At 34.8% G+C, this 27940-nt stretch overlaps 5 protein-coding genes across 5 annotated transcripts in view; 3 read left to right on the top strand and 2 right to left on the bottom strand.

The window, feature by feature from the left end:
- scn4aa (sodium channel, voltage-gated, type IV, alpha, a) overlaps positions 1-5069 on the top strand; it is a 33097-nt gene extending 28028 nt beyond the window's left edge. The window contains exon 27 of the mRNA XM_041974313.1: positions 47-5069. Coding sequence (XP_041830247.1) covers positions 47-1347 — 1301 coding nt within the window. The 3' untranslated portion in view covers positions 1348-5069. The remainder of the gene's footprint in view (positions 1-46) is intronic.
- A 3368-nt stretch (positions 5070-8437) lies between these two features.
- cd79b (CD79b molecule, immunoglobulin-associated beta) lies at positions 8438-15122 on the top strand. Its single transcript, XM_041973101.1, has 5 exons — positions 8438-8588; positions 10497-10790; positions 10871-10989; positions 13556-13609; positions 14544-15122. The coding sequence occupies exons 1-5, from the start codon at positions 8537-8539 to the stop codon at positions 14631-14633; spliced, it is 609 nt and encodes a 202-aa protein (XP_041829035.1). The 5' UTR covers positions 8438-8536; the 3' UTR covers positions 14634-15122.
- Positions 15123-18426: 3304 nt separating this feature from the next.
- LOC121632661 (interferon a3-like) lies at positions 18427-19325 on the bottom strand. The gene is made up of 5 exons (XM_041974334.1): positions 19254-19325; positions 19071-19163; positions 18828-18977; positions 18650-18733; positions 18427-18525 (listed from the first exon to the last, which is right to left on the bottom strand). The coding sequence occupies exons 1-5, from the start codon at positions 19308-19310 to the stop codon at positions 18427-18429; spliced, it is 483 nt and encodes a 160-aa protein (XP_041830268.1). The 5' UTR covers positions 19311-19325.
- A 3287-nt stretch (positions 19326-22612) lies between these two features.
- LOC121632667 (interferon a3-like) lies at positions 22613-23509 on the bottom strand. Its single transcript, XM_041974336.1, has 5 exons — positions 23438-23509; positions 23255-23347; positions 23012-23161; positions 22834-22917; positions 22613-22711 (listed from the first exon to the last, which is right to left on the bottom strand). Exons 1-5 carry the CDS (start codon positions 23492-23494, stop codon positions 22613-22615), a joined length of 483 nt encoding a protein of 160 aa, XP_041830270.1. The 5' UTR covers positions 23495-23509.
- A 1693-nt stretch (positions 23510-25202) lies between these two features.
- LOC121632659 (interferon a3-like) lies at positions 25203-26101 on the top strand. Its single transcript, XM_041974332.1, has 5 exons — positions 25203-25274; positions 25365-25457; positions 25551-25700; positions 25795-25878; positions 26003-26101. Exons 1-5 carry the CDS (start codon positions 25218-25220, stop codon positions 26099-26101), a joined length of 483 nt encoding a protein of 160 aa, XP_041830266.1. The 5' UTR covers positions 25203-25217.
- The last annotated feature ends 1839 nt before the right edge of the window (positions 26102-27940 follow it).

The raw sequence follows: 27940 nt of genomic DNA, 5'->3' as shown, positions 1-27940 counted from the left end.
CAATAAAAAGTGTGTTAACATATTTATACTTCTCCTTCTATTTCAGGTACGATGCTTTCAGACTTAATTGAGAAGTACTTTGTGTCACCAACTCTTTTCAGAGTGATCCGACTTGCCAGGATTGGCAGGATTCTGCGTCTTATTAAAGGAGCTAAGGGTATACGGACGCTTCTATTTGCTCTAATGATGTCACTTCCTGCCTTATTCAATATTGGTCTCCTGCTCTTCCTCATTATGTTTATATTCTCCATCTTTGGGATGTCAAACTTTGCCTATGTCAAAAAAGAGGCTGGAATCGATGACATATTTAATTTTGAGACGTTTGGTGGGAGCATTATCTGCTTGTTTCAGATTACGACGTCGGCAGGCTGGGATGGGCTGTTGCTTCCAATATTAAACAGGGATCCTCCAGACTGTGACCCAGACTTTGAGAATCCAGGCACGGATGTAAAGGGTAACTGTGGCAATCCGGTAATGGGCATGATGTTTTTCTGCAGCTACATCATTATTTCGTTCTTAGTGGTGGTCAACATGTACATTGCCATAATTTTAGAGAACTTCAATGTGGCACAGGAGGAGAGCGGTGATGCACTCTGTGAGGAGGACTTTGAGATGTTCAATGTGACCTGGGAGAAGTTTGATGTGAATGGAACGATGTTCATTGAGTATAGCCAGCTCTCAGATTTTTGCGACACCTTGCAGGAACCCCTGAGGATTGCCAAGCCTAACCGGATTCGCCTGATTGAAATGGATCTACCTCTGGTTATTGGAGACAGAATCCACTGCCTGGATGTTTTGTTGGCTGTTACCCAGAATGTATTGGGAGACACAGTTGAGATGGCAGCAATGCGAGAAAGCATTAAAGCAAAGTTCATCCTGAGCAATCCCACCTCAGACTCCTTTGCACCGATTACCACAACTGTACGCCACAAGGAGGAGCAGAGGGCTGCTGTGGTCATTCAGAGGGCTTACCGCGACCATCTTCTGAAGCGCTGCATACGCCATGCTGCTTTCATGCATCTGTCAAAGAGGATGGGTAGAAAAGATGAAGATAAGGATCCACCAGAAAAAGAGGGGCTGCTTGCAAGAAGGTTAGGGGTTCTCTATGGGAGTAATGCAGACCTCGCTGAAGAAATGGAACGAGAGGCTTTAGAAACTCTAACAAGCCAACAACAAATTGATCCTGAGGCAGTGTCGTATTATGAAGAGGCCCTGGGTGATCAAGGTCCTCCTGAGCCAAATATAATAGTTGTCCCTGTAGAAATTACAAGTGAAGTTTTATTACATTCTGCCCCCAACCAGTATCTCTTCACCTTACAAGCAAACCTGAGAGAGTCAGTTGTATAACAAACTGCAAAAGATCAATGTCTTGTCTTACTATGCCGTGTCCTGTTTTGCTAAAGGAATGTTTTGGGATTTTTTAAGTGGGTTTAATGAAGTAGTATATGTTTTCCCTTGAGAAGCTTTCCTGATAGTTGAGCTAAAGCTAAAAGTTACAGAGTACATTGCCATCACAACAGCAAACCTTTCACCACATACTGTAAAATAACTAAAACCTAAAATTTTTTATTTTAGTTTGGGTTTTGGGCAAAGGTTTAGCTCTTATTATTGATAAATACTCCCAACAAACCTTTCTGAAATTTTTCTCATGGAAGGTTTTAGTCTGTTTTTGGGTCAAAGGTGAGACTGGACTGCATGTATTTTTTTATTTTTTATTACAATATTAATCAGCAAAATTTAAAAGAAAGAAAACATTTAAATCTATAGATTAAGGAAGTACAAATGATTTCTCAGATTTTTGTTGTTTTGTCTTAACTGATCGCCATTAAACAACACTAAAGTTTGTCATTAGAGGGTGAAGTATGGACCAGAATCTGTGATTTTTATAGATTTCAGAAACTATCATAAATACTAGAGCGAGCTACTTTAACATACTTTAATAACTGTTCAGTGAATATTTTGTTATCCAAATGGCATAGTAATGAACACTGGTGCAGTTTAATGCTTTTTACAGTTGAGGCTTTTAGATCAGCTATAACTTTGTTTTTGACACCACTAATACAGAGAATATGGCTGTTACCATGCTGCACTAGTGGCTACCCAAAGAGTAACTTAAATTTAATGATGCAATCCTCAATTGGACTGCAGGAATTTAAGCTGTTGATGTCATCCATTGAAATTTATCAAAAGATTTGACCATTTATTTCATATTTGAGTTTAAGCAAATTGATAATTTTTTTTATAATATCCCAAATTTCATCACAAGAGCCACATTGAAGTTACAGAACTTCATGGTTAAAGGTTATGAATGCAGTCCCTATTTGTTTTAATTATAAAATATGTATCAGACTGTTCTTACTGTAATGTCCTTTACAGTAAGGACAGCACAGACAGAAGTGTCTCATTTCTTGTCATCTGATGCTCACGCTTTTCTACGGGGAATTTGTTTTGTACATATGTAAATTAGTAAGAAGGAAAAATGGGAATCTGGTTCAGAATTTTGCCAGTATACCAGTGCAACTCTGATCTCTGTTAAATGTAACTAGTTAGCTAACAGTGTCACCATCTGTCCCTGTCTGGCTCGGTCAGAGAGGCTCAGTTTATATTGCACTAATTATTTCCCTTCCAGATGAAAAGTAGAGAAATTGTTCTTGTTAACTGAAATACCTTCATGTTTTGTTATGTTTTCTTCAAGAATATGTGCATGTCTTACATGTTTTATCTGTTTTTATTTAAAAAAACAAAGAACAATTTGGTCCCTTTTGATATCAGACGATCACAAAACAAAAAGTCGTCACTTTTTTTCTCATTTTGGTGAATTTCAGTTGCAGCATCCTCGTAAATACACAATTTTATCATGAATTAAACAAGTGCTATAGTGAAAGAGCTGCTGTTTTGGTACTTGCTGTTGTACCTCAGGTTGGATTGAGTGCAGAATTAGTTTTTGAGACTTGATCTTTTCCTAATTTAAAATATAAAAAAAATAGCACATATAGCTGAGGGTTGTCTTAGGGAGATATTTGACTGTAATGTCAGAGGAATACATGAATTTCCATGGTGTAGATCTGTAATTATATTAGCATAATTACAAAAAAAAACCCTTTATAAGTTGAAGTAAGTGCTTTTATGTTTGCTGGATCTACTCTAAAATCTGTCCTCATGTAGAAAAGTTGCTTGTATAAGTCTTAACTACATTTCTAATGTCTTACTTTGAGAGTATATGCCACTGTGTAAAGGTTTTAGGCATTCTGAGTAAAAAAAAACAAAAAATCAATGACATTTTGATTTACAGCTTCTATATAAAGTTTGCAAATATTTTCCTTTTTTTTATAGTATATCTTTTAACATACTCTGTAAGCACCTACTATTTAAATCACAATCAATTTTGCTGTAAGTACAATCACAAATAATTGCAGTTCTCATTTGTCTGTCTGGTCTTATTCAACCTCATTAATATAATAGGGATAATAATGTAAAGACGAAGTCAATGTAAACAATGGCAAAACAATGATAAAGCATATAAAACATTGAATCTGTGAACTTATATACATTTTGAAATTTTAGCTACTAAAGAACTTTCCAAAAAGGGAAGGCAGGGGCATTTAACTGCTGACCTTCTATTTTTAACACCACTTTGCAGTTGTTTGGGAACTGAGGACATCTACACATCCTTGCCCGTATATATAGGATTCTAATGGGTGACAGCTCTGGACTGCGGGCAGGCCAGTTTAGCACCCTGACATTTTCAACATGGAGCCAAACTGATAAAACACAAGTAAAATGAATTTTTGCTAAAAATAAATAAATAAAAGAAAGATTTCTTGAAAGCACCAGATATTTTCTTTCAGCAGTAATAAACATAAATGAAATTCATGACTGTGCAGCATTGCATGGTTTGGCATCCAGATGCTGGGTTTAAACAGCGTGCTGTCCATGATTTTTGAGAAGAATTTAAATGTTTGATTTGCTTACTACTTCAGTTTAGTCCATTTTAGATGACCTCAGGCCATGAAGTGGTCACAGTTTTTCATTTGGCTTATCTTCATAAAAACTTTTCTTTGTATTGCAAAGTATTAGATTGAATTTATAAGTGCAATGACAAACTTTTTTTCACTGATGGTTTTTAGAAGTGTTACTGAGCCCTTTCAGTGATTTTCCACTGCAGAGTGGCATAAGTTTTAAGTCCAGTGGTGTTTAAAGGTCCAGAGATCATAGATGTTTAATATGGATTCTCAGCCTTCACCATGCCATACATTGTTTTTTGTTTTCCTTTTAAATCTAATAGAAACTATTATGTTTTTAAAAACTAGTAGTCAAAATCTTTTTAGACCACTGACTGTAATATGATGGAATCCAGACCCTTTGCCAGCTTTTCTGTTTCTAAAGAAAAAAAAAGTCAGGTTCAAAAATATGCTTTTTTTTATTGTATTTTAATTAAATATAAGGTTTAAGAGATTTGCATATATTTGCAATCCATTTTAACCACATTTTTAAAAGTGTACCTAATTGTAAGATTAGTTGCAATCTCCACCTGATATAAGATTGTGTTATATGATGATAAGAATCTAAAGTTCTGAAGTGCCTGAAACACTCTGCACAGTTCTGTATAAACGTGAATATCATAAGCACTTTTACAGTTTTATAACTTTTTTTTTCTTTTTTTTAATAATAGCACACTACTGTACACCTCTTTTTGTTGATCTTTTTGTCTATGCATTCAGCTCTGCTTTAATATTGACCTTGGACAAAACCAGAAATTATGGTTTCTCTACATATCTTGCTGCTGCAATTTATTCCTGTCAGAAGTCTGTAATACAATCTGCAGCTCTCCCGTGTCAGACTGAGACACTGCTGCAACACTTAAAATCTCTTCTGGTGGTGCAGTCGTGTTCATTTGACAGTGTCCTCCTTTTTGTTTACAGTTCTACAGGAGGAAAAATCTTAATTCTACAGGTACACCCGCAATCAGAACTGCCTGTATATACATTTTTTCTTTGTTTTTTGTGTATTATATATTTCTATAATTTTGTTATTGTAAAACTTGTACTTATATTGTTAAAATAAATAATTTCTTGTAGGTTACAGTTGGTCTGACCTCATGTTTTTGTTAAACTTAACACTCTGGCGCCCTCTAGTGGTGGTGAGGTTTAACAGCTCCTGTTGATTCGTCTTTAAACACGTTTTAGTTCCAAAGCTGGAAATTACGGAAGCGTGCAGCTGTCACCCAAATGAAAAAAAAGGGAATACGTGACAGTTTCATTGTAAAAACGTGAAACGTGTCATGTTATAACGTGATAAATTTTATTGTAAGAACATGAATCATTGCCTGTACTGCAGATGTTGTTTCGACTTATATTTGAGTAAAATACCTTTTATGGAAAAAAGAAATCTCGTCAAGCAGAAATATTTCAGTTCTTTTTGCCAAAGATTAATTGTTCTACTCTGGTTTATTGTTGTACACACACAAATCTGGGACAGTTATGAGTAACACGGTGCGTCACCTGCCTGCGCGCAGTGAGACGGTGCGTGTGTCTGAGTTGCCATAGAGTGTGTGTGCTGCTTTTAGTTAATAATGTACCAGTAATAACGCCTATGGCTGTCTTCTGAAAATAAAAATGAAAATTATAAAGGCTATATGCACCGCTGGGACAGAAAGAAATAAGCTGCCGAAACAAAGACGCAGTCCTGTCTGCTTTAAGGGCGCAACGTCAATCTGTGTCCTCCAAGCTTCACCAGATCTCTCCAATCTGATAAATTAGGCATTTCGATGGCCATAGCAGGCACAGTTTCCCCATGCAACAACAAATATTTAACCTTTTTACAATAAACTATCACGTTATAACGTGATAAGGTGTCATTTTTTTATTTGGGTGACAGCTCCACGCTTCCGTAGGAAAACGTAAAACAAAAGTTACCTTTTTGTTCCAAAGTATATTTGTGTTAAATTCTCAATAATAAAGAAAATATTATAATTTCATCTATGGATCAATTAGCATTACTTTGATTTGCTATATTCTTTTCAGTGTTAGTTTTGGTGCTTTCACTTATCAAGCAGGTTCCATGTTTAGAAAAGTTTATGTATTTTATTAATTTGTGGATCTGTCAAAATGGGTCAAAATGAAAGGAGTGTTGCTGTTTTATTACCATATTTTTAATGTTTCAGGTTATGACTTGCCTAGCAATGACTTTGAAGTGAGTTCAACTATACAAGCGTGGTTGATGCTGTAAGTTTTTTGTTGATTTTCACCATATTGCGATGTCAACAGACACAGTGATGTCTGTTGCAGTGAGGATTGCAAACTTTCTTCTCTCTGTCATTATGTCCATTTCAAGACCATTGTTGTAAATTAACATTAAAAAAGTAGTTGCAAATTAATTTTTTTGTGAGTGAAGCTCTACACGGCAGCCTTTGGCTTTGACTGTTTAAAGTTTGTCTGTGGCAGCCACTGTTTCTTATAAAGAAGATCTACAAGAAGAAATAATTACTCATATCAAGCTTGAGCAAGTTATTTTAGAAGGAGATACAGTATTTGCATTTGGTAGATTCAAAGGTTTATCTCTTATTCACACATTATGAAACTGGATAAAAACCAGACAGCAGACAAACATTGCACTGATGCACAGAGAAAATCAACAGAAAAAATTAGGGAAATTAGATCAGCTTGGCTGATCTGAAACCTTCACTCTTGGGTGCATGTAGATTGCATAATAAAAGTCTTCAGGCATATTGGAGACCTTTTCGGTAATGAATGCTCACTGTCTTGTCTGTCAATAAGCTAGCATTTACAAATGTACTTAAAAAGAGAGCAGATATACTGAATCTGACAGGGTAGAAACAGTTTTACAATTTCTCTCAGTTTCTCTAATTGATTGCAAAAGATAAAAACAGGAGGTTCATCCTAACAAGGAAATGAATATTCTTCAACTAAATTTTAAGGGAATCTAACAAACTTCCCAAAGTATGCAAATCATGAATGACTTTGTTCATCAAATAGAAGTTGAGATATTTAACTGAAATAATAACAAGCTATGAGGGGCTAAAGCATCATGATACAGAACCAGGTTCAAGTCCCATCTGAGCCAAAATTACCCAGGGACTTTTGAGAAATTTGGTTTATTATATTCACAATTACAGTTTGGCATAAACGTACAAAAACTAGCAAAAGTGATGTGAATTGTTCCCATTTTATAATTTAAACTAAATACCTAGACCTGGCATCTTGTGACAAATTAGGACATAATGCCCACGAGCTGTCCCACTGAAACAGCCATGAATGTTTATTCATACACTTAAATACAGCTCAAGCTGTGATTTGTATTGTTCCTCCATGCAACAGGAGGGAAGTAAGCTTCATATAGGTCCCTTCATCTTAGAACAGATGTCACTGAAAAGCTTTTAGTTTCACAACCTGCAAAGTTGCGAAAGACAGCCATGCTGTGGGTTAATGCAAAGTCCAGCGCAGTGCATTTAACTATCTCCCGCATTAATTCTATTTTACAGGTTGCTATGGTTACATGCAAACACAACAAGTAAAAAAAAAAAAAAAAATTTCCTGGTTGGATTTAGGCTATAATCTGATCTGGTAATGGGGTTCACATTAAAACCTTACCAAGAAGTGGTCATGCATTAAAAGTCCCTTTTTTAAAAAGTAGAATAAAACACGTCCAGATCCTGCTGGCCCAAAACACAGAAACCAAAATGTCTCAGTTAGTACATTATACTCATTCATTCAAAGTTAATCCCAAGTAAAAGATTAATCAAGAGTCACTGTGAGGATTAATATCCAACCCATAACTCGGACACCAACAATCAAACTATTAACCTTTTAGATTAAACAGTTATTGCTGTTACTGAGCTACAGCTACTCCTCCATCTGCAGTCACTTAAAAACTAATTAAATCAATTTCACAGTCAAGCAACAGAAACACACACACACACACACACACCATACAAACTCAGTCACATCTATGTAAGCGTTACTTTAATCCCACTTTGGCTTTAGCTTAATGTTTTAGTGAGCCTCTGCAATAAAGAGTAAATGCTTTAATAACTATTCCTTTTACCCAGTTTGTTTTACAGCAGTTAAAATTTAGGAAATTTGTCTGCATTTGCATCATGAAATTATTAAAATAAAGATTTTGACAGGTCTTGATTAATTGATTTTGCTATCAAAGAACATCAGATAAAACATGCCTTACAATCACAATAAATTTGCATATTAATATTTTTGTTAATTTGGCCCTTCAAAATTATTTTAATTTATTCTCATGATAGTCTCATCTGTACCTAAATAAGTGTCTAATGTGAATAAAGCTGACAGGAGCTTTAATGTTAGATGCGTAGGTTCTTTCAAGTTATTTTAGTCCACTGATGCAGCCTTCTTCCCCTTATTTGCCTGGACTCAAAGCGAGCGTATCAAAAAGCTATACACTTCACTTGTGCTTCTTCCCCATGCCGACAGCGTTCTGAGGACGACGGGGACTTCGACACACTCAGGGTGTCAATATTTGAAACATTTTTCTTTTGCATGTCATCATGCGCTGGATTCTAGCTGGATGCTGTGGGCTTGCACTGATAACTCTAACAGGTAAATGTAAACTTTTGCATTATAATCAATGCAATATGTGACTAAAAAGGAAAAACTATGCAAACATTTACAACTCTGGAAAGCTGTTTTTAGCATTTTAAAGCTCATACAGCTAATATGTAAAAATACTAACAGTTTGGAAAAGGATAGAAACCCTACCAAATACTTTAAACATTTAATTGTTATTTTCTGTCCGTTCAACCGCAGCCACACTGCATACGAATGTTTTGCATGTTATTTTTGACTTCATGGTACCATTACTTCCTGACCATCTGGGAGAAAAGAGGAAGTTCTCTGAGACAAAGACTATCATGTTATTGTCATGTTGATGAACTAATATCTTCTATTTTTAATTTACTACATCTTTCAATGTCTACTTAAGTCAAATGATTCAGAAAACATGATGATTTTCATGCAACAAACGTCACATTAAGCTGTGAACATCACATTTAAGCTTACTAAAGATTTCCTGTCAACTCCAACTTTTTTACATTTAACTTTAGACATATGCTGTTATATAATCTCCTCATGTGTGGGTCATTTTCCTGCACATTTCCTCTATCTTTTTAAATTATTTTTGGAAAACTGATTGCAATGTCTTTAACTTCTTTGTACCATCAGCCAACAATCATCTCTAAATCCAAAGATATTCCATTAAGCAGTTAAATTAATTAGCATAGCAACGTTTAACTCATTAACAAATAAGGTTAAAAAAAAACGTCTTTAAAACATGCATCTACTAAAACTTCTGCGATGGACCTGGGTCCAGCTTCCCCGCGACCCTTCATTGGAAGAAGCGGTGTAGATAATGGACGCTGGATCAACTAAAACTTTTATTCCTCAGTCTACAAAGAAACTGAAAACAATCATTACAAACCCTTTCACAAGTTATACCCATATTTTATGGAAAATAACTAACTTTTGCCTAATTTTCTACAATTTATCTTAAAATTATTTTAACATGTTGAAAACGTTGGTGTCACAGAGATGTCAGATAAGGCTTTATTTAACCAGCTTCATGTGGGTTGAGAACAGGGAAGCACAGAGACATTATGTTGGTCTAACGCTGCTGATATTCAGCTTGTTGACTGACTTCAGTTAACAGAATAACGTCATCTGTTACTCTGTTAACTGAGTCTTTTGTTAACATATTTTGTTTGTGTCATGTTGTAATGAACTTGGGCTGAAACTGATTTAAAAAAATGTTTTCATTTATCATTTTTGGACACTAATATTTAGTTTGTTCATGTAAGCACTGAAAATCATTCAGCTGATGATGATTTAAATTATTAAAAAACATTTTTTAACATTTGTTTTTTTTATGAAAGGTTATTATAAAGATTTGTGAAACATTATGAATAAATGTTTAAATTGAAAGATTCTGCAAAGATGGGCTGAAATACTTTGAAGTTGTTAATTGATTAATAATGCACATTTTATTTATTTATCTTTTTTTCTTTGCATTAAAGGAAAAACAGCCGCTGCAGTGAAAATCTGATATTTACATCAGCTAAATTTTTACCATCGGTATTGATGGAGAATCTCATAATCCTGCATCCTAAAGGTTTCTTTTTTTGGCTGTTTCTTTTCTTTTCTTTTCTTTTAACCATTACATAACAAATTTTTGCAGTTGGACTTAAAAAAAACTGTTTTAAAGCAGTTTGCATTATTTTGTTTCAGCTCTGCTTTGCCATAAGGTTAGAACTGAAACCTTTAATGTCCCTGATTGCTTTGAGACAATCTCTGCTTTGGGAGACTTGATTCATTTTAAAAACTACTGTACTACATAGCAAAACACAAGTGATTTTCCAACTTTTCACCCTACATAAATGTATTCCTCTTCTCTACATTGAATATGAAATACATTAACATTTGTTAAAGCAACATTTTTTAACTTTCTGTTTTCAGTCTCCTTGCAGGTCAGCCAGAGACCCCGGTTTATTGGTCTGAAAACAAAACGTGTTGTAAGAATTTACTGTTCCTCAAAACAAAATGTCCAAAGCACTGCGCTGTGGTACAAGGCTGACGAGTACAAAGGGAGCAAGCACAGGATATATCAGACTGAAAGGATTGTTTTTCACAACAGCAGCATGATCCAAAATGGTATCCTCAACGTCCTTGACATTCAAGTTGAGGACAGCGGAGTTTATTTCTGCGAAGTAAATGGAGCAGAAGGACCTGGAACTGAAGTGCAGGCAGTCAGTAAGTGTAGAGGTCTTTGATTTACAGATGCAATGCTACTTTGAGTGGTCATTTCACTGTTGTGTTTTGCTGTCTTGTAGGAGGAATTATCCTTCAGCAGGCGCTGTACAGGAGCAAGATGAAGGATGGTCTCATCATCCTTCAGGGCCTTTTGTTGGCTGCATGTATTGGTGCCATACTGCTACGCAAACAAAGGCTGGTGAGAAAAAAAACACCTTAGATTAAGCCGTACTTTGCCAAACTGTCTTGTTGGGGTTAGTGCAGGACTTGCTGTGGCTAGCTGCGAAATATTTAGATGCACTGATTAAAAAAGAGGAGAATTTTTTTTTTCTAAAGAACAACAACAACAACAAAAGGAAAAGAAAAAGAAAGAAAAAAAGAAAGAAAAGAAAGGACAAAGGTAACAGGTTACATATTTGTCGAAGAGTCAAATGTTAATTTATTTTCCTGATTGATCAATTCTTTTTTAAAATGTCTGCAGAGCTAAACATAAATACAGATTTCTATTTGGTCAAACCAGCTACAATAAAACCAGAAGATGGCTAGTGTGCAGTTTTAAAGAGTGAAAAAAAAGTCTGAAAAACAAAGGCTAAAAGGTTTTTCAGTAACCTAACATCTTTAATGGATCTGCAAATTGTGTAAAAACAGCCAGAAACAAAAAATGCATGCCAATTATTCTAATTACAATACTGTTTAATAGCTGCTGCTATTCTTCCTGTGGTCCAACTATCAAATGTCTATGCACAAATACACATACATGCAGACAAATTCCTTTACACAAACATAAAAACATCATATTAATACATGCACACTCCACTGAAATGTGTAATAGTGGGTAAATAGTTCCCTTCTAATTAAACTCATTTGAAGCAGAAGAAAGAAAATAAATATCAATAAATTTTAGGGTTTGCGTTACTGTAAATTTTTTATAACAATCCATTACAGCTCTAAAAGTTAGTTTATAAAAGAAGCATCATCCTAACACTGCTGATTCTGACTGTGCTGATCTGAACAAGCTGGTCAAAATGGTGAAATCTGAGAGGGAAGTGAGGAGATGGAGAGGATGAAGAACAAATAACGGTAAAGGGACCTGGCACTATTATGTGCATATAAAATGACCAAGAAGGATCCTCGCTTCCTGAACTCTTTATTGTAGCTTAAAAGAAATTAACCTGTTCATGTCAAGTAAACATCTGATTAAATAATTAGTGACATTTTGAGATTAGATGATTTTAAAAAAATGTTTCAGAGCATGACCCCTGCTGGCTTCTCTAACCACACACTAGACTGTTAATTTATGTCAGAGGATTTCCCTCAAACTGGAAAAGTACCTCAGTTTTATTAATGTTATCAGAATACATGGAATATACAGTTCATTAGTCCACATCTCCAAAACAAAACCGTATCATGATGCATGGCTGTAAGCTGGAGAAGATTTTGCCTCCTCTGTTTGTCTACGTGCCAAAACATGGAAAGTGGACGTCATCGTGTTGGAACAGGAATATACCAACATCATTGTGCTGACCAAGAACATTAGCTGAAATGATCAATACTAAATCTATTAAGGAACCTGCCATTACAGAAATGACAAGCTTTGTGTTTTTAAACCATATAATATGGGTAACAAGACAGACACTTTTTCAAATAGGTCAAATCCATGCTGTAGCTGGACCAGTGTGATAAGTCTGTACAGGTTTTAAAAAAAGGAAAATGCATATTTATTTTTTTGATTATGGAATAATTACACAAGACTAGCAACTTCACAATAAAAAGGTTCAGGCTAAGTGATATTCCTTTGGTGTAGTAATAGTATTAACCCATTAAGATCTGTGCTGACTTTTTAGGCCTCTACTTAAAAATACCCATGATGAAATCAGTATATCTTTGCAACCACAAAGATATGCTGGCAGCATGGCTCAGTGGGTAGAGTGGTTGTCTTATGGCCTGAGGGTTGCCGGTTCGGCTCATCGGCCTGTTGAGTTCATGTTGAGGTGTCCTTAAGCAAGACACCAAACCCCAAAAATTGCTCCTGATGGGTTGTGGTTGAGCGCCTTGCATGGCAGCTTAATGTGATGTATAATGTATGTATAATGTAAAGCGTTTTGGGTATCATTCCAGGTACAGTAAAGCGCTATATAAATACAGACCATTTACCATTTTACAATGTCTATCTGAACACTGGAGTCAGGGTAAAGAGAACACTTGTGAAATTTCTTAAAATGTGTTAGTGGCAAAAAATAAAGGAAGATGATATATAACAAGCAAAAAAAAATTTCAGTCTCTCCTAAAAAATAAATAAATAAAAATAAAAAATAAATTATTTTGTTTTTAAAGTCTCCAAATTAACAGACATTAGGTTTTACAAGGTTAAGGGACCTTAGCTAATCAGCCAGTTTACGTGACTTCCAGCACATTCAGACAGCTGTGAAATGCTTACATCACATCTGTATTTCCTAACTAGCAAAATACCAGTGGTCATCATTCAGTGTGAATGGGAAAGATTATTTACCCTATTTGATGAAAGGAATTTTTTTTTTCATGTCATTTTCTTCTGACATTCGTTAATCTTTTGACATCTGCCTTTGTTAACAGGGTTTGTCATAACATCAAACTTGACCTATTTTAGATTTTTTTTAAGTAAAGTAACTTAAAGAAATGTATTTCTAACAACTACTTTATATTCTTTTCAGTGTTATATGTTTTTTTTCTTTTAGGCTATTTACAACTGTGTCTTAAACGAATCCCTTTTCTTTATTCCCAAACAGATGGAAAGGAGGGACAGCATCTATGAAGAACCTGAAACTGACCACATCTATGAGGTTTGGTTGCTATTTATCTATTTTATTACCAATGACATGGCCATTTCTTTTAATGGTGGGGTTTTGTTAAGAAATTGGTCCCATTTGTGTGGTTATGCTGCGGTGAACACACCTCACAGCTGTGCAGTTTTCACATAAAAAGTACAAGTGTGAGACTGACTGTAAGAAAAGAAGACATGCAATCTGCTTGCACCACTGAGCTCCCAACCACAACTTATAGTCAGAGTTGTTCTCAGGTCTGGATAAAAATCATGTTTTGAATTTTTAAGGAAAGAAATAGAAGAAACGAAAAAAAACTGAGCATGAAAATAAATAATAATAAAAATAAAAATAATAAAAAATGAATTTTTTAGTGTATTTACAGTCACGGATTCTGGTTTCATTTAGGCGTCTCTGCATAATAAAAACACTTTGATTTACCGGTCTTTTAGTCCAGTACTGCCTTAAATTTAGATTGTCAACGCTTGGCTTTTGAATGCACTTTATACAAAATATTAATGATGCATAACGCAGCACAGCACAAACCTTTTGCCAGATGGAAATAAGACGCCTTCCTTTTCTGACAGAAAGCTTTATTGCTATAACATCTGGATCATTCAACCAAATAAATCTTACAGCCCATTACCAAGTTTGATTTTTTGTGTGGTAATAATGAAGTCAGTAAACCATTTATGCAAATAGTAATGGGTGTTTTAGTGCTGTATATGGCATCCATTTGGTTTTGACATTTACCAGACACTTATTTATATCTTTAAGTCATTTCAGAATCCAGTATGCAAATAAAAACTGGTGCTATGCTGCATGCCTTATATACAGTCATTTAGGGGTCTGTCATCACATCTCTCTTTAATGTTATTTATATGCCTAAACATTGCATGTAAGTCACACATGTACATTTATAAAGAGCTTAAAGAGACTTATTTCCATTTCTCAGGGCTTGGCGATTGAGTCGTGTGGAGGAGATCTATATGAGGACCTGTCTGTGTACGCTCAGGCTGAAGGAACTGAGGCCCCATGGGAGTGAAACAAACACCTACAGCCTAAAAAATACTGGTTACATGTTCTTAATTATAAGTTGTAAAATAAAAAAGAAATTAATTAAAAACAAAAAAATCAGCCATCTTGTATATCATAAATGAGTCATGCACAGTTTTGTGCAAAAATGTGCTTATTCTAGAAATATTTCAGTACTGGCTGCTGTTCGTGCTCTTGATTTTGTGCTGTTTAGTAACACTTGTGAAATTCATCATTTCCAGTTCAGACCTGGAGGCTGAAATTTCAGTCGACATTTTTGGTGCTTCGAGGAGTTTTTTTGTATAAATTTGTGTGATGTTTAATCTTGTCATGATTTTTCTAAGTTGGCAGTTTGATTTCTGCTTTATTTTGTGTCCACAGCGAGCATTAGCAACAAAAACTGATCTTGCTGAAACTAATCTAAGCTTTTAGCTTGTGTTGTTTGTTAACATTAAAAACTGTATGTCTTTTATTGATGTTACAATAAACATAATTTGGTTTGCTATAAAAAAAAAAACATTTTATTGTCTTCTACATGAAAACATGAAAAAGGTCTTACAGAATGAAGCCTGTCTGGATTTCACTTAACATAAACATTAATAGATAAATAAATAATTAAAAAACAGAAGTTAGAAACAGAAGGCTAATTTATCTTTCATGTGACAGATAACAGACAGTTTGTACTTGGCTGTCGATAAAAATGAAAGCAATTGTAAATGGTGTTTGATTTCCCTCCTGATCAGCTCCCATGCTTCAGTGCTGTGGCTCTGCAAACACAGCAATGTTATCATTATTATTATTGTTTATGTGTTAACATTATTAAAACCATAACAAAAAGAATACATTTTGAACAATAGATACACAGGCCTACCAACAAGGACCAGGAGTCTCCTGAAATACATGTGCAGCCTCTCCTTTGCCTTCTTGTGGCTTCCAATCTAAGTAACAACACCAGACAACATGTTTTGGTTTTCTATTTTTACAGTGAAAACCGACCTTTAAACTCAGTAACTGAACTGTTATCAGTTTTAAATGTGAGATAACTGCATATCCCAGGTGGTAAATAGTAAATTACACTTATACAGAGCTGCAGCTCTTCAACCTGTTGTTTTACAACATTGCGGAAATGCACAGTGATCTCCGCCCATGATGAAGAGCTGTCATCCTCCTCAAGTACAGCAGACATTTCTATCAGAACCTGAACTGAAAAGGAGGAATTACTGATAAGGGACTATAAGGGATGACCACTTCAGTGAGACTAAGTTGTGATTAGTCTGCATCACAAACGCGTCAGTAAGCAAAGAGACACGGAATGTGTAAAACATAATTTCCAAATCAGTGCACTTCCATCATGGTCTATCAGAACCAACGAGCTTTAGCTGTAGTCTGAATTTGTGATCCATCGGGGAGGAGCCTCCACTGCAAAGCCCGAGAATCAAGCTGAGAACATTTTAATCAGCATTTTATTAACAAAGGGGTAGGCTACACATTATTTTTGTTTTTGTATGAAGTAAACTTCTGTGTTTTGGTGAGCCAGACCTGCAGCTGCCCCTTTTAAAGCAGAGCGCATCTATTTCAGTTTCCACACATATACCTGGAGGGAAAAAGCGGCTTTCACCTCAAGGTGCTGTTTCAGATCACAATGTAAATAAATAAATAGATAAATAGTTTTCAAAAAGTAAAATATTTCTACGTATTTGCTCAGTAATCTATTATTATTATTATTATTATTATTATTATTATTAATAAGATATACAGGCCTATTTTACTGAAAAAAGCCTCGTGCTCGTTGCACAAATTAAACGATTGTAACTTTATTTTCATATATCTGAGTGTGTATAATTCAGGCTATACACGAATGAACATAAAGGACACTGTATTCTTTTGGTGACATAAAAGGGACGTTCCTGCAAGAGAAAATGAAAGTGGTTGTGGCCTCCGTGCGCTCTGACGCTCATTCCACTGAACCAGTCAGCGACATTTCACTTTATTGGTTTACTTCAATCACGTGGGTTGAGCGTGAGAACCGGCCAGCAAAGAGACGCTTTCCCCCTTTACTTGTTAGAGTAAAGCATTTTTTTTAAAAAAAATCTCTGATCTGCATTACTAAACATAATGCGCGAGGTCCCGTTGTGAGCAAAGTCTTTGGCATCACTCAACAGTGATGTGATATGTTTCTATCGGTATGTCTTTTGTTCATTTTACAATAAACAATTCAGTTTTCGGGACATCTCATAATGTGAGGATGAAGAGGGGTAAGATCCGGATAAGGGCTGAAAATCTCACCTTGCTGTGTGATTGCTACCATACTTCTCAAGACTAACAATCACAGAGCAAGCGGATGATTACACACACACATATATATATATATATATATAAACTAACAAAAACAAACAAAAAACAAACAAACTACAACAACAACAAAAAACAACCTTTAATTGATTCGATCTCTGCTGAGAATGGTGATAGGACTGCTGAGAGGACAGTTTGAAATAAGTAAATAATGCAACTTGGATGAAAAAAGAAAACGTATAATTGTGTCTCTCTAAATTTGTTGGGCTGTTGAATTATTGTAATTACTTTTCTGGCTTCTCAGATTTGTGATTTTATATCTTAAAAACTTCCACATTCGTCTCTAGGACAATAGTAGATGGTTTATGGCGCCACCTGTCGCTTAAAGGCGGTTTATTCGATGATTGTTAGTCATCATGATTAATTTGAAAATCATCCATCTATTTTCCAGTCCATCGCAGGTCCAGTTTAAAAACCAGAGAAACCTTTCTTGGTGGATAAATTAAGTTTTTAAGTGTTTATCCCTTTAATTCAACTTTGGATTCTTGATAATTTCATCTCATTTTAAATCTCTCATTTGATATTCATTTGTCTATTTGTTGTGTGTATTTCAATCAAATGTTTTGTTTATTGATATTCTCAACTGTCTGCCCCTTTCTGCTATAAAATGTTAATTTATTCTGATAGACTGTAACTATTTGACTTTTTTAAACAAAACTGAACGAAAAATTTGCATTTGAAACAAGAAGAAATTTTACAAGAAATAATGAAATAGAAATATTTTTTTTATGTTGTATGAGTATTTAGTATTTAAAAACAAAGATCTAGAGCACTACTGACCCAATAAGTGCACTAAGCAGCTATACTGCTTTCCTTTTCCACACTTATGTAATTATTTATGATTCCTCTGAGTGCTACTATCTTAGTCCTTCCCATGTGGGACTAATAAAGGCTTATCTTATCTTATCCTATTGAAAATGAAAACATGAACATATTTCCAGTTGTTGCAAGAGGTGTCATTTTTATTGGCTGTTACAAAACAGGAAACATGGTCAGTTGTGCTTTATGCACATTTACAAAGCAGCCATGTGGATTGACATAAATAAATAGTTACGAAGATAAAAATAAAAATAAATCATTCAATAAATAAATAAATAAATAAACTCACATCTTCTGCATTTACAATATAACAAATAGATCTATAATAAAACAACAAAATAAATACATAAATAAATATCAGGATAAATATAAACAAGCAAATGAGCTAAGGCATCCTTCATGTGAAGACAGCAGTCTGTTATCAGACAGATAAAAGTCAGGTTTGGTGGTGAGTAACATCTATTACATATTCGTGATGCAGATTCAAGAATAAGTTGACATATTCTTGAGAACAACACAAGAACAACATAATAAAAACGTAAATAAACTAAATAAATATAGACAAGCAAATGAGCTAAGGCATCCTTCATGTGAAGACAGCAGTCTGTTATCAGACAGATAAAAGTCAGGTTTTAGTTGGAGGTGAGTAAAGATGAAACCAGCATGTCTGCTCTCATCAGATGGTCTTTGGTTTCCCTCCTGATCAGCTCCCACGCTTCAGCACTGTGGCCCTGCAACCACAACAATGTTATCATCATTATTAAAGGCATGTAGTGATTTAACATTATATCTATAAGATCACAATTAATTAAGAAAAAGAACAAAAACAAACAAACAAACAAACAAAACATTTACCATCTTCTTGAGGATGTGGTTTGACAGTCTCTTGAAGTACATGTGCAGCTTTGTGTTCTTCTTCTTGTGTCCATGACTTCCAATCTGAAATCATTAAGAAAACAAAAGATGTTTTATAAAAATAAAGATCATAGTTTTCATTCAGTGTGTTATTTGGGGTCACTGAAAGCCAGCTTACACAGGACTGAAGTTCATCAGCTTGTTTGTTTACAACATTGAGAAAGTTCTCCACTGTGCTTTCCTCCCATGATGAAGAGCTGGAATCCTCCTCAAACAGGACACACACCTCCTTCAGAACCTGAACTGCAAAGGCAAGTTTATCCTCAGCCTGAAAAGAAACAGATTATTACATGAATGCTTTAATCCTACTTGTTTTTGCAGTGACTTCTTATATTTAGCATTTCAGGTGAGGATGACTTACTGATGCTTTGGACGCCTGGTTGTACAGATGATCAGGGAAGGCAACAGTGTTCTCCTCTGCAGCATCCTCGGTGCCATTAGTGGAATTATTCACCTGAAACACACATTAACATTAGCCATATATTGAAGCTATAAAACGCCAGAGGAAAATTTACTCACGTTCTTCTGCATTCAGAACACTTACCATCATGTCTATCAGAACCAACGAGCTTGCGCTGTGCTGTCTGAACTTGTGATCCATCCATCTGCAGCTCAGCGAGGAGCCTCCACTGCAAAGACCCAGAAACAGGCAAGCAAAGAAAATCTTCATTTTCTCGTTTTTAAGATACTAATTGTCTTTGTATGAAGTAGTAAACTCGGAAATCTCCCGGTGTTCTGTTGTAGCGGACCTGCAGCGGCCCATTTTAAAGGCAATGCGCACCTTATTTCATATTTCATTTTCCTTATAACTATACCTGGGAAAACTGGACTTCAAGTGTGGCTTTCAGGTGTAAGGTCACATTCCACGCATATAAGTTGTATATAGGAAAATTCCCACACTTGAGACTAAATACGCTGCATTGTTATCTCTTTCCCCTCACAAGGCATAATTATTATTTTTTAATACACAAATAAATTATTCTTATTATTCTTTAGTCGGACTGATGTGATTATTTACTTATAAATGAAGGTGTGTTTGAGAATTATGTGTTAATGCTACAAGTAAGAAATTAATCTGAAACAAAGGTATTATAAAAATTGGTATCACCGCTGCTGAACAGGAGCAGAAGGAGAAAATGAAAGTGGCTCGGATTGCCTCGCACTCTGACGCTCATTCATAAGAATCGTGATATTTCATGTTGTTTTAAACTGGAACGTGGTTTATCGTGAGAAACAGGCTGATGGTTGATCTTCACCTTCGAAACATCTGAGCTTATTTATGTCTTCAAAAATGTGCGTCTATGCGCCAGTTTTTTTTTCCAGATAAACTAATTTTTCACTCATTTTAATTACATATAACAGAAAACTTGGCAGATGAACTTATTTTGAAGAGAATTTTTAATTTAGAAAAAGAATCACGTTTTTCATGGCAACAGGTGAAGAAATGGGGATTGGGTGGACAGCAAGACTTTTTGTGCAAAATTTAATATTTACTCAGAATTAAATCCTCAAATTATGAAGTGGCTTTACTCGGAATCTAATGCTTTGTAAAACATTGTATGGGTTGTGATAAAGTTTACTTGTCCTTTCTGCTGATAAAATGACGTTACACCCTTGCACGCTGCCCATTCATCCATCAATTAATCCATCCATAAATCCAGATTTTCTTGTCATATTTGTAAGAGTATTCATGTGGCATGAATACTAGATAAAATGAAGATGTTTGCAGACCACCCCTAAAATCTTAATGGTCTCAAATTCCGTGAATATTTAGGCCTACTGTAAACTGACCTTAACACTTCAGATGTCCAAGTCCGGGTGAATGCAGCATGTACTTGTAGATATTGCTGCACATCAGTACTGTCATGTTCTTGATCATAATGCAGCATTAAAACATCATCTCACCTAATGCTCACATGAGTGATAACATTTGCCTGTCCACACTGTTTATTTATTTTTAATAAGATGTAGAAGTCATAAAACCACCAGATGTGCCAACTGTGCAAAGAACAACCAATAAGACTTTTGATTTGGCACAGAATAAGTTGTTTATATACATACATACATACATAAATACATATATATATATATATATATATATATATATATATATATATATATATATATATATATATATATATATATATATAGTCTAATTTATGAAATGTAGGGTTATTCTATTTTAACTGTAGAAAAGATTTAATTTACAGTCTTAAAAAAAGTGCTGCCTAACCGTATTAGGATCTTCAGCTTGTCCTCATAGGAGAACCCTTATTGGTTCCTGTTAGAACCCTTTGTAATGGTTTTAAATGAAACCTTTTCAGAGGATTCTGACTAGAACTTACCATAAAGGGTTACACCCAGAACCATAAGTAGAAGGCTCTACCCAGAACCCAGGTTCTACACCAAACCCTGCAATGATGTGGTGGTTCTACCAATAACCATTACTGGGGGTTATAGTCAGAACCCTTATATATCCCAAGGGTTTCATCCAGATCCCACACAGAGATTTCTACTGAGTACCCTTTCATTTTCAAGTGGTTTTCTCTACAACCCACATAGACATCTATTTTGAGGATTTCACCAATAACCTTCTTGTCTTTTAATGGTTATAGAAAAAAATTGATACAACATATTTAAGGCACAACCATTGCAATACATAGTCTATGAAAAGACATGGAATATCCGACTTTGTTAGAATCAGTAAAATGAACTGATGAGAGTGTCCCACACACATGCATTAAAAATACTTTTTAAAACATGAATATTTGAGGGTGATGATCTCCTAACACCCATCATGGCGAACCCTTATTTCTAAGAGCGTACAGCTGGTGTGCAGACATGAAATAAATTTGAGAATGTAAAATTCAAGAATAAATTCACATTTATTCACAATACAACATAAAAACAACCCAATAAATACATAAATAAATATCAGACTAAATAGACACAAATAAGCTAACTCATTCTTCATGTGAAGACAGCAGTCTTTTATCAAACAGATAAAACGAGTGCTGTTATCTCTTTGCTGCTGCAATTCTGTGAATTTCCCCATGTGGGACTAATAAAGGCTTATCTTATCTTATCTTATCCTATTGAAAATGAAAACATAAACATATTTCCAGTTGTTGCAAGAGGTGTCATTTTTATTGGCTTTTACGAAACAGGAAACATGTTCAGTTGTGCCTTATGCACATTTAAAAAGCAGCCATGTGGATCAACATAAATAAATAGATACGAAGAGAAAAATAAAAATAAATCATTCAATAAATAAATAAATAAATAGACATGAAATTAGTTTATGAATTTAAGAATAAACTCACATCTTCAGCATTTACAATATAACAAATATATTTATAATAAAACAACAAAATAAATACATAAATAAATATCAGGATAAATATAGACAAGCAAATGAGCTAAGGCATCCTTCATGTGAAGACAGCAGTCTGTTATCAGACAGATAAAAGTCAGGTTTGGTGGTGAGTAACATCTATTACCTATTCTTGATGCAGATTCAAGAATAAGTTGACATATTCTTGAGAACAACACAAGAAAAACATAATAAAAAAGTAAATAAACTAAATAAATATAGACAAGCAAGTGAGCTAACACATTCTTCATGTGAAGACAGCAGTCTGTTATCAGACAGATAAAAGACAAAATTAAAAAGTAAATCATTCAATGAATGAATAAATAAAAAAATAAATAGACAATAAATGAATTTATGAATTTAAGAATAAACTCACTTCTTCTGCATTTACAATATAACAAATAGATTTATAATAAAACAACAAAGCAAATATATAAATAAATATCAGAATAAATATAAACAAGCAAATGAGCTAAGGCATCCTTCATGTAAAGACAGCAGTCTGTTATCAGACAGATAAAAGACAGGTTTTAGTTGGAGGTGAGTAAAGATGAAACCAGCATGTCTGCTCTCATCAGATGGTCTTTGGTTTCCCTCCTGATCAGCTCCCACGCTTCAGCACTGTGGCCCTGCAACCACAACAATGTTATCATCATTATTAAAGGCATGTAGTGATTTAACATTATATAAGATCAGAATCAATTAAGAAAGAACAAAAACAAACAAACAAAAAAACAAACAAAACATTTACCATCTTCTTGAGGATGTGGTTTGACAGTCTCTTGAAGTACATGTGCAGCTTTGTGTTCTTCTTCTTGTGTCCATGACTTCCAATCTGAAATCATTAAGAAAACAAAAGATGTTTTATAAAAATAAAGATCATAGTTTTTATTCAGTGTGTTATTTGGGGTCACTGAAAGCCAGCTTACACAGGACTGAAGTTCATCAGCTTGTTTGTTTACAACATTGAGAAAGTTCTCCACTGTGCTTTCCTCCCATGATGAAGAGCTGGAATCCTCCTCAAACAGGACACACACCTCCTTCAGAACCTGAACTGCAAAGGCAAGTTTATCCTCAGCCTGAAAAGAAACAGATTATTACATGAATGCTTTAATCCTACTTGTTTTTGCAGTGACTTCTTATATTTAGCATTTCAGGTGAGGATGACTTACTGATGCTTTGGACGCCTGGTTGTACAGATGATCAGGGAAGGCAACAGTGTTCTCCTCTGCAGCATCCTCGGTGCCATTAGTGGAATTATTCACCTGAAACACACATTAACATTAGATATATATTGAAGCTATAAAACGCTAGAGGAAAATTTACTCACGTTCTTCTGCATTCAGAACACTTACCATCATGTCTATCAGAACCAACGAGCTTGCGCTGTGCTGTCTGAACTTGTGATCCATCCATCTGCAGCTCAGCGAGGAGCCTCCACTGCAAAGACCCAGAAACAGGCAAGCAAAGAAAATCTTCATTTTCTCGTTTTTAAGATACTAATTGTCTTTGTATGAAGTAGTAAACTCGGAAATCTCCCGGTGTTCTGTTGTAGCGGACCTGCAGCGGCCCATTTTAAAGGCAATGCGCACCTTATTTCATATTTCATTTTCCTTATAACTATACCTGGGAAAACTGGACTTCAAGTGTGGCTTTCAGGTGTAAGGTCACATTCCACGCATATAAGTTGTATATAGGAAAATTCCCACACTTGAGACTAAATACGCTGCATTGTTATCTCTTTCCCCTCACAAGGCATAATTATTATTTTTTAATACACAAATAAATTATTCTTATTATTCTTTAGTCGGACTGATGTGATTATTTACTTATAAATGAAGGTGTGTTTGAGAATTATGTGTTAATGCTACAAGTAAGAAATTAATCTGAAACAAAGGTATTATAAAAATTGGTATCACCGCTGCTGAACAGGAGCAGAAGGAGAAAATGAAAGTGGCTCGGATTGCCTCGCACTCTGACGCTCATTCATAAGAATCGTGATATTTCATGTTGTTTTAAACTGGAACGTGGTTTATCGTGAGAAACAGACTGATGGTTGACCTTCACCTTCGAAACATCTGAGCTTATTTATGTCTTCAAAAATTTGCGTCTATGCGCCAGTTCGTTTATTTATTTATTTTTTTCAGATAAGCTGATTTTTCACTCATTTTAATTACATATAACAGAAAACTTGGCAGATGAACTTATTTTGAAGAGAATTTTTAAGTTACAAAAAGAATCACGTTTTTCATGGCAACAGGTAAAGAAATGGGGGTTGGGTGGACAGCAAGACTTTTGTGCAAAATTTTAAACATTGTATGGGTTGTGTGAAAGTCTACTTGTCCTTTCTGCTGATAAAATGACGTTGCACCCTCACACGCTGCCCATTCATCCATCAATCAATCCATCCATGAATCCAGATTTTCTTGTCATATTTGTAAGAGTTTTCATGTGGCATGAATACTAGATAAAATGCAGATGTTTGCTTCTTATTTTTAATTTGTTAATATACTTTAGGACCAAATAAGAGTTAAACTGTCCTCCGAAAAGTGGCGGTGGATATGGGCCAAAAGAAAAGAAAAAAAAATCATGTTGCATGAAGGACCAATGGCGGGGCTAGAGGGGTGGCGCGGACAGTCAGACCACCCCAAAAATATTTATATTTTTAATAAGATGTAGAAGTCATAAAACCACCAAATGGACCAAAGAGCAACCAATGAAACGTATAACTTGGCACAAAACAGTTTTGGTTTATATAAAAAAAATGTGTTTCAAAAAAATAATAATTATGCCTTGTGAGGGGAAAGAGATAACAATGCAGCGTATTTAGTCTCAAGTGTGGGAATTTTCCTATATACAACTTATATGCGTGGAATGTGACCTTACACCTGAAAGCCACACTTGAAGTCCAGTTTTCCCAGGTATAGTTATAAGGAAAATGAAATATGAAATAAGGTGCGCATTGCCTTTAAAATGGGCCGCTGCAGGTCCGCTACAACAGAACACCGGGAGATTTCCGAGTTTACTACTTCATACAAAGACAATTAGTATCTTAAAAACGAGAAAATGAAGATTTTCTTTGCTTGCCTGTTTCTGGGTCTTTGCAGTGGAGGCTCCTCGCTGAGCTGCAGATGGATGGATCACAAGTTCAGACAGCACAGCGCAAGCTCGTTGCTTCTGATAGACATGATGGTAAGTGTTCTGAATGCAGAAGAACGTGAGTAAATTTTCCTCTGGCGTTTTATAACTTCAATATATAGCTAATGTTAATGTGTGTTTCAGGTGAATAATTCCACTAATGGCACCGAGGATGCTGCAGAGGAGAACACTGTTGCCTTCCCTGATCATCTGTACAACCAGGCGTCCAAAGCATCAGTAAGTCATCCTCACCTGAAATGCTAAATATAAGAAGTCACTGCAAAAACAAGTAGGATTAAAGCATTCATGTAATAATCTGTTTCTTTTCAGGCTGAGGATAAACTTGCCTTTGCAGTTCAGGTTCTGAAGGAGGTGTGTGTCCTGTTTGAGGAGGATTCCAGCTCTTCATCATGGGAGGAAAGCACAGTGGAGAACTTTCTCAATGTTGTAAACAAACAAGCTGATGAACTTCAGTCCTGTGTAAGCTGGCTTTCAGTGACCCCAAATAACACACTGAATGAAAACTATGATCTTTATTTTTATAAAACATCTTTTGTTTTCTTAATGATTTCAGATTGGAAGTCATGGACACAAGAAGAAGAACACAAAGCTGCACATGTACTTCAAGAGACTGTCAAACCACATCCTCAAGAAGATGGTAAATGTTTTGTTTGTTTGTTTGTTTGTTTTTGTTCTTTTTCTTAATTAATTGTGATCTTATAGATATAATGTTAAATCACTACATGCCTTTAATAATGATGATAACATTGTTGTGGTTGCAGGGCCACAGTGCTGAAGCGTGGGAGCTGATCAGGAGGGAAACCAAAGACCATCTGATGAGAGCAGACATGCTGGTTTCATCTTTACTCACCTCCAACTAAAACCTGTCTTTTATCTGTCTGATAACAGACTGCTGTCTTCACATGAAGGATGCCTTAGCTCATTTGCTTGTCTATATTCATTCTGATATTTATTTATATATTTATTTTGTTGTTTTATTATAAACCTATTTGTTATATTGTAAATGCAGAAGAAGTGAGTTTATTCTTAAATTCATAAATTCATTTATTGTCTATTTATTTATTTATTTATTTATTCATTTATTGAATGATTTACTTTTTAATTTTCTCTTTTATCTGTCTGATAACAGACTGCTGTCTTCACATGAAGAACGTGTTAGCTCACTTGCTTGTCTATATTTATTTAGTTTATTTACGTTTTATTATGTTGTTCTTGTGTTGTTCTCAAGAATATGTCAACTTATTCTTGAATCTGCATCAAGAATATGTAATAGATGTTACTCACCACCAAACCTGACTTTCATCTGTCTGATAACAGACTGCTGTCTTCACATGAAGGATGTCTTAGCTCATTTGCTTGTTTATATTTATCCTGAGATTTATTTATGTATTTATTTTGTTGTTTTATTATAAATCTTTTTGTTATATTGTAAATGCTGAAGATGTAAGTTTATTCTTAAATTCATAAACTTATTACATGTCTATTTATTTATTTATGTATTTATTTATTTATTTATTCATTCATTCATTGAATGATTTATATTTATTTTTCTCTTCTTAACTTTTTATTTATGTTAATGCACATGGCTGCTTTTTAAATGTGCATAAGGCACAACTGAATGTTTTTCCTGTTTTGTAACAGCCAATAAAAATGACACCTCTTGCAACAACTGGAAATATGTTTATGTTTTCATTTTCAGTAGGATAAGATAAGATAAGCCTTTATTAGTCCCACATGGGGAAATTCACAGAATTGTAGCAGCAAAGAGATAGCAGCACTCGTTTTATCTGTTTGATAAAAGACTGCTGTCTTCACATGAAGAATGAGTTAGCTTATTTGTGTCTATTTAGTCTGATATTTATTTATGTATTTATTGGGTTGTTTTTATGTTGTATTGTGAATAAATGTGAATTTATTCTTGAATTTTACATTCTCAAATTTATTTCATGTCTGCACACCAGCTGTACGCTCTTAGAAATAAGGGTTCGCCATGATGGGTGTTGGGAGATCATTATCCTCAAATATTCACGTTTTAAAAAGTATTTTTAATGCATGTGTGTGGGACGCTCTCATCAGTTCATTTTACTGATTCTAACAAAGTCGGATATTCCATGTCTTTTCATAAACTATGTATTGCAATGGTTGTGCCTTAAATATGTTGTATCAATTTTTTTCTATAACCATTAAAAGACAAGAAGGTTATTGGTGAAATCCTCAAAATAGATGTCTATGTGGGTTGTAGAGAAAACCATTTGAAATTGAAAGGGTACTCAGTGGAAATCTCTGTGTGGGATCTGGATGAAACCCTTGGGATATATAAGGGTTCTGACTATAACCCCCAGTAATGGTTATTGGTAGAACCACCACATCATTGCAGGGTTTGGTGTAGAACCTGGGTTCTGGGTAGAGCCTTCTACTTATGGTTCTGGGTGTAACCCTTTATGGTAAGTTCTAGTCAGAATCCTCTGAAAAGGTTTCATTTAAAACCATTACAAAGGGTTCTAACAGGAACCAATAAGGGTTCTCCTATGAGGACAAGCAGAAGATCCTAATATGGTTAGGCAGCACTTTTTTTAAGACTGTAAATTAAATCTTTTCTACAGTTAAAATAGAATAAACCTACATTACATAAATTAGACTATATATATATATATATATATATGTATATAAACAACTTATTCTGTGCCAAATCAAAAGTC

The sequence above is a fragment of the Melanotaenia boesemani genome, chromosome 21, assembly GCF_017639745.1.
Source record: "Melanotaenia boesemani isolate fMelBoe1 chromosome 21, fMelBoe1.pri, whole genome shotgun sequence".
Classification (NCBI taxonomy): domain Eukaryota; kingdom Metazoa; phylum Chordata; class Actinopteri; order Atheriniformes; family Melanotaeniidae; genus Melanotaenia; species Melanotaenia boesemani.
This window is presented reverse-complemented; position numbering and strand designations above follow the sequence as displayed.

Coding starts and splice junctions, on each gene's coding strand:
- LOC121632661 (XM_041974334.1), bottom strand. CDS start 19,310: ATGGATCACAAGTTCAGACAGCACAGCGCAAGCTCGTTGGTTCTGATA. Junction 18,734..18,827: donor CTGATGAACTTCAGTCCTGT/GTAAGCTGGCTT, acceptor TAATGATTTCAG/ATTGGAAGTCATGGACACAA. Junction 18,526..18,649: donor ACCACATCCTCAAGAAGATG/GTAAATGTTTTG, acceptor TTGTGGTTGCAG/GGCCACAGTGCTGAAGCGTG.
- cd79b (XM_041973101.1), top strand. CDS start 8,537: ATGCGCTGGATTCTAGCTGGATGCTGTGGGCTTGCACTGATAACTCTA. Junction 8,589..10,496: donor TGCACTGATAACTCTAACAG/GTAAATGTAAAC, acceptor TTCTGTTTTCAG/TCTCCTTGCAGGTCAGCCAG. Junction 10,990..13,555: donor TGCTACGCAAACAAAGGCTG/GTGAGAAAAAAA, acceptor ATTCCCAAACAG/ATGGAAAGGAGGGACAGCAT.
- LOC121632667 (XM_041974336.1), bottom strand. CDS start 23,494: ATGGATCACAAGTTCAGACAGCACAGCGCAAGCTCGTTGGTTCTGATA. Junction 23,162..23,254: donor ACCAGGCGTCCAAAGCATCA/GTAAGTCATCCT, acceptor GTTTCTTTTCAG/GCTGAGGATAAACTTGCCTT. Junction 22,918..23,011: donor CTGATGAACTTCAGTCCTGT/GTAAGCTGGCTT, acceptor TAATGATTTCAG/ATTGGAAGTCATGGACACAA.
- LOC121632659 (XM_041974332.1), top strand. CDS start 25,218: ATGGATCACAAGTTCAGACAGCACAGCGCAAGCTCGTTGCTTCTGATA. Junction 25,275..25,364: donor TGCTTCTGATAGACATGATG/GTAAGTGTTCTG, acceptor TGTGTGTTTCAG/GTGAATAATTCCACTAATGG. Junction 25,701..25,794: donor CTGATGAACTTCAGTCCTGT/GTAAGCTGGCTT, acceptor TAATGATTTCAG/ATTGGAAGTCATGGACACAA.